Raw genomic sequence first — 6,072 nt, forward strand, 5'->3', positions numbered from 1 at the left:
AAAGAAAATCCAAAATGGCAAATGACGAAGAAAGTTTCCTTAATCATTATTTTCATTGACAAGTCAGAATGCTTCAGTGGTTTGTGGCCTTCGTAATTTTCTGCATCGAATTACCCTTCAGCGGCATTGTGTCACCCGAAAACTTTATTTCTCTTAGCCAATCAGAATGCAGATTTTCCATATATATATATATATATATATATATATATATATATATATTATTGTGGTTTAATTGCTTGAGAAAGTGGCGCGAGATTTGTGGGCTAATCTCCGAGTCGCCATCGCATAATTTCGGCAATAAATTGAGAACCACCCTATCAACAAATCATCATAAAGTAAATAACGTTTACTCACCGACTGTAACGTAAGCAGAGCAACAAGGCAGTGACAAGGAGAAGTCCAAACAAAAGGGCTGCTGGAATTACTTAACAAGACAAAGAGAGGAAAAGTCCGTGATCTAGTGTGACTTGGAGGAGGTTAGACTTTCACAAAAGTCTTCATAAGAAATTATTGTAGGTTAATTACTCCTTTTCTACAGAGTACTTTCCAAATATTGCCGCGCGAAGTCAGCCATCGCAAAAAAAAATGTTTTTTTTTTCTCAAAAAGTATTTCGGTTAGGGGGAAAGCAATAAATCATTTTAAAGCTACGAAAATAAGCTTTCCATAAACATATAACTTCCTTACATAGAACTGAAATATTTCATAAAAAAGAAAGTTGAAAGAAAAAAAAAACAAAAACACTAAATTCAGTTTTCCACTCAAATTTGGTCATGTTAACGTTAATTATGAATTTTTGAATACAAAATAAAAATGTTCCTCATTTTATCAGCTTTCTTGGACCAAAATTTGACAGAAAACTGATCAGGCACGAATATTTTCAGAATTGGTTTTAGTAATCCGATTAGCGATAATTTACAATATAATAATCCGATAAAAGTGTAAAATTTGCGACCCGTTGCTAACGGCAACGAGACAGATCACATCACGGAATAATTTACAACTGTTGGCCAAAAACCACCCAGATTTACGTCTTAATTATTGAATTGATACTATCCATGGGGCACTTTCTCAGCGGTTTTACCATTTTTATTCCAAACTACACTTGAGACTCGTGAAGCAGAAATGAATTATAGTAGGATATGCGCTATCCATAGTAAATTTGTAGCATGTTTTTGTAATGGCACTCACCGAGGTACCGCGTATCAAACGTAGATTCTTCTTTTTCCGGCTGTTCGCCAACACTTTGCAGCGGATTTCCCAAAGAAGGGAAGTCCTCTAAAAAAATTAAGTACCAAAATATTAAAAGATGCTACATTTATTTGCAAGCATACCAATAGTACGCACGTTTAGCGTTTCTTCAGTTTGTTTCTGAGGCAGGGTTTTTGATAGGTAATATAAATTAATTAGGCGAACACGTTACGAATTCTCAATGTAACTCTTTAATTGAACCACTAAAAGATTTTCCAGTTGCAACAGGCCGGTAGGCCTCGTAAGCTCGAATTCCGCCGCGCTCTGGAGTGCGGTCTTCGTTCCTCTCAGAGAGACTTTTTGTCGACGGAGCGCGGGCTCCTTTCCCGAAACAGCGGGCTGAATATCTAATGAGACTTGGTGAAGCAGTGGTTTCTTTAGTTCTCGAAGGAATGGATTTCAGAGCCTGAATTGAATAATACAACGTCTGAGATCTTAAATTCTTTCATGAATTCTCATTGTTTCGATTGTATTTGTATCCCTCACTTAGTGATAATTTCATCACAAAGATAAAATACAAAATAGACCCTTCTCCAAAGGACGACAACGGATTTGAATGAGTTAAAATTGAACGGAATGAAAAACTTATACCAGAAATAGGAAGAGCACCTCTATTTTAGTAACCGTTTAAAGTTTCAGCGTATTAGGTGTTATATCACCTGAGAAAACGGTAAGTTGATAATTTTTTCAGCTAAGATAACACCTAATACACTGAAACTTTTTGCAAGGTTACTAAAATAAAAGTGTTGTTTCTGGTGCTGGTATACGTTTCTAATTTTAACTTATTTGAATTTTCGGCCGCCATTTTGCAAAGGGGTCTATTATAGGAGCAAGAAGGGCGCATTGGTGAGAGCAATCGCCTCTGTCTAATGTGGCCGGAGTTCGATTTCCACACTTGGTGTCACATGTTGGTTTAATTTGTCGGTTCTCTACTATGCTTTGAGAGATGTTTTTCTCTGGGTACTCCAGATTTTCCCCTATCCTCAAAAACCAACCTACGATTTGATTTGAGTTGATTTGAGTTGATTTGACTTGATTTGATTTCTGCGCAGTCTCCGATTAGTGCGACAGCGCTAAATACAGTTTATACTTACAACAAAGTTAATCATCATCATCATCATCATCATCATCACCATTGTTATTACCTGAGTCGCAACCATAAAGGGCAATGCGCATGCACACTGAAGTTCCAATAAAGCTGACGGGATGGATTCGAATGTAATGAGCACTCGTTCCATTAAGAGATACATTCTTACCAAGGATGTTATCGTTTGCTTTAAACTGCAGGTAGATAGACAATTAATTTTATGTTATTCAAGCCTTGCTCCAGGTTAACGTGAGTAGTACTCTGCGAGTGTGTTAAAGACAGTCAATGTTTTACCCACCCTTTGTAACTGATTATAGCCCATTCACACCAACGAGACATGTTTGATAAACTGGATTTTACAAAATGAAAATCAGTCACAGAAAAATGTAGGTCTGGCCTTTACATGAGATTCAGGTGAGTTTCAACACATGCTTTGATCTGTGCTAAATTTGTAGTGAACAAAAATCAGGATACATGACTTAAAAAAAAAAAAAAATTGAAACTGCGTTTAACTAAACATGTTCAAAACATGGTTACGGCTTGGTGTTACTGGGGCATTAAAACACATACACATCAATTTGAACGGTTTCGGTCTATCGTAAGTGCAACACAGTCCTTTAAACAGAGGTTCGGTAAAAAAGAAAAAGAAAAAACCTTTGGTTTTTGCAACCCTTTTTGGCATTACCTAATGTACTTCATTTTGAGCACTTCGTTAACAATTCAATGTAATTAACTGATTGCCCTTCGAGGCATTTTGGGAAATTATTTCAAAATGTAATTGGCTTGCATTTTCTTTACTAAGGTAGGTGCATGGGCCACTCTAGAATCGTGTGGTCATGGTCTTGGTCGTCAGTGTGGTCATGGTCTTCCAGGAGGTGTTTCATTGCAAACGTTTCCGTTCGAATTCCCTACTACCCTATGTTTGAACTGACTCTCAAGACATCGCGTTTGCTTCCATGCTCCCTTGTCCTTCACGTTAAACGTTAACTATGCTGGTCAACGGTGTTTAATCCCAAAGGGGAAGCCTCTATAATAATCTGAAACGCTAGTGGAAAAAAAAAAAAGGGCTGAAGGTACTCACAATTTTGGTTTCTCCTCCTTCAGTGTAATTGACGAAAGACTCGGGGTCAGAACTGTTACTTGTTGACACATAGTAACTTTCAACCCACGCATCCGTGTTTCCATCTATGACTCCTTCAGTCTCTACTACGGTCACATTGGTTAGAAACCCTAATAAATTAATTATAAAGTGGTCACACTAGTAAAACACAGCAAGCTGGTCACCGGACGTTGTTGACTGAGGTTAAGATGAGACCCCGCAAAGCTGGCTTTCCTTCTTCCTGGGTATCTTCAGTGAGATATATGAAAAAAAAAATTCCGGCACGTTTTTGTAGCATGTAATCTTGCGGCTTTAATAAGTAATTGAAGCATCGTTATGGTGCGACTTTTTCGACACCCGTTCATTAAGAAAACTTAAAGCTTCGTTTCTGCTGTTAAGACCAATCTAAACTGCAAAAAGTTACCAGTTGTCACATAAGGCACTCAGTATCCGACTCGAAGGTAATTGCCTTTGAGAAGCACATAATCTGTGAAAGTCATATCTTTGACTGCGAAAGTCTTGAAATGACCTTGGCAGCTTTAAGTCTTATAAGCTTACTTTATAGCAGCAACATAACTGCAATAATCATTTTAAGACTTGCTTCTTGCCAGAGTAAGATTGCTAAACAAGAGCGACTTCACAGAAACTACTATTCGGTCAAAAATTGAGAACTGTGACCTTTTTAACATTGATAATTAACGCCGGAGAGAATGTCTCTGTTTCAGTGTGATATAGAAAATCGAGCACTTCGCGCACATTTTGTCACAAATGTGAAACACTATCGCTCTGTGAGACCCCTAAAAGATATTCTACCACGCTTACAAGACCATGGAATGAGAGTTGTAAAGATAAATGCAGTTAGCTCAGCAACTTCGGCAGTTGCAGAGGAAGCGGAAAAAATCCAGGCTTGCACGGATTCGAAACCATAACCATACGATTGCGCTGCATTTGCTCTACCGAGTGGGGTAGAGGGTCTCCCATGGGTACTTGGTAACAGGGAAAGTTCGCTAATTTGACGTGGGGAACAGGGGGACAAAGGTAAGGAGAACCCCCTGGGAGGCCCTCGCCAAAGAGCTGACCAGTTGGGAGAACAAGTGCATCGCAATAGCACGGTCATGGGTTCGAATCACCGTCAAGCCTGGATTTCCTCGGCGTCCTCTGCGACTGTCGTTCTATTCCGTAGTTCAAGTGACTGTATGTAATTTCATATATTCTAAACATCAAAGCCACGAAACTTGTCAAGCTCCTTGGGCGCTTGGACTTACCAAAGAACACTTGGAAGTGGGGCGTGGTGTCCGAAACTGCAGCGCACCATCCATCTTCCCAGTCACCTATGGTCTCGACTCCGATTCTACCACGAAAGGCAGATCGTCCTTCGACTCTTTGGGAAGAGGCTGTGATGTCACTGTCCGGAATTCGACGGCTACCTGGAACTCTGATGCCTAGCTCTCGGAACCCACAACCTTCAAGACATTATTAGACAGTATTATATGAGAACACGAGTTTTTGCATTGTCATACCATCCTCTAAAGAGTTTTTTCGCTGAGGCTTCTTCTTTGAAGGATTTCTATAATTCATGCCCTAACCACTAGTGAAATAGGAATATATTGCATCACAGTAATGCGCAATCTAAATATGATGTAAGCAAAATCACAAAATATCAGGAAAGCCACAAAATATAACAAACCACCCTGTAAGAGCCTAAAAGGTCATTTGAAAACCACCCATTCACTAGTTCAAGTGGCCTTTGTCACAGTAACATATTCTTAACGTATTTTATACCATTAACATTCCTGGAAACTTAAGGAGAGAAATTTCAGTTGACTTTAATTAAACACAAGATGAGCTTACCATCCATACTAAATTCATGGCACTTTTAATGTGTATAAACACAGTGTGTTTATTAAAACGTTGGCAAACTCTGAATACTAATTAAAAAGATCAATTAGTTTCTATCCTTTCAATTCTTGTAGGCTGCCAAACATCGCTCCAATGAATTATTAATATTCTTGGTGGCGAATAGCATTTCTTTTTTTTGTCCGTTGATACACATAATAAGCATGAGATACCGTGAGACTGGCCTGCCCTCCAAACTCATGGCCTGAAGTGCTCCTTTGAAATGCAGAACGCTTAATAATAGTATTCACGAACAGATGAATAACTCGCTCTAGTTTTGGAAATGACAGGCTTACCAAACTGACACTGGCTTCCATAAAATCCTCGCCTACAGTTACAAAAGTGGCCACCTTCAGCGTTTATACAGGTCCCCTCATTCAAACACGGAGAAGAGGCGCAGTTACCTTTGTTTTGGTCTAAAGAAAACAGAGGTGGTGATGTAAATTTCCTTTTTTTTACCAGAATATTCTAGCAGTTAGTATCTCAAGTATATGTCATGATACAACCAAAGGACTATAATATATCTCAAAGCCAGACCACCACACTAAGGATTGCGTTTGATATATCGAAAGAAAATAGAATAAGGCCACAAAAAGTCCAAGGGCGCGTTATTTCAATTTCAGTTATCGGTTATCAACTTGTTTTGAGATTAAATCTAGATGGAATTATCATTCTCAAGACGTCCAATGAAAAAAAATTAAGGTAAAGTTTATGTTACGAGCCTAGGAAGGCCCGTCAGGC

At 38.8% G+C, this 6,072-nt stretch overlaps 1 protein-coding gene across 1 annotated transcript in view; it reads right to left on the reverse strand.

Moving 5' to 3' along the window:
* Positions 1-1,145: 1,145 nt before the first annotated feature.
* Positions 1,146-6,072, reverse strand: part of LOC138055642 (fibropellin-1-like) — a 23,943-nt gene continuing 19,016 nt past the window's right edge. Inside the window, exons 13-17 of the mRNA XM_068901528.1 lie at positions 5,628-5,747; positions 4,701-4,898; positions 3,418-3,566; positions 2,395-2,530; positions 1,146-1,276 (exon numbers count right to left, since the gene is read on the reverse strand). Of these exons, the coding sequence (XP_068757629.1) occupies positions 1,146-1,276; positions 2,395-2,530; positions 3,418-3,566; positions 4,701-4,898; positions 5,628-5,747 (734 nt within the window). The remainder of the gene's footprint in view (positions 1,277-2,394; positions 2,531-3,417; positions 3,567-4,700; positions 4,899-5,627; positions 5,748-6,072) is intronic.

Source organism: Montipora capricornis, chromosome 7 (assembly GCF_036669925.1).
Source record: "Montipora capricornis isolate CH-2021 chromosome 7, ASM3666992v2, whole genome shotgun sequence".
In the NCBI taxonomy this organism is placed as follows: domain Eukaryota; kingdom Metazoa; phylum Cnidaria; class Anthozoa; order Scleractinia; family Acroporidae; genus Montipora; species Montipora capricornis.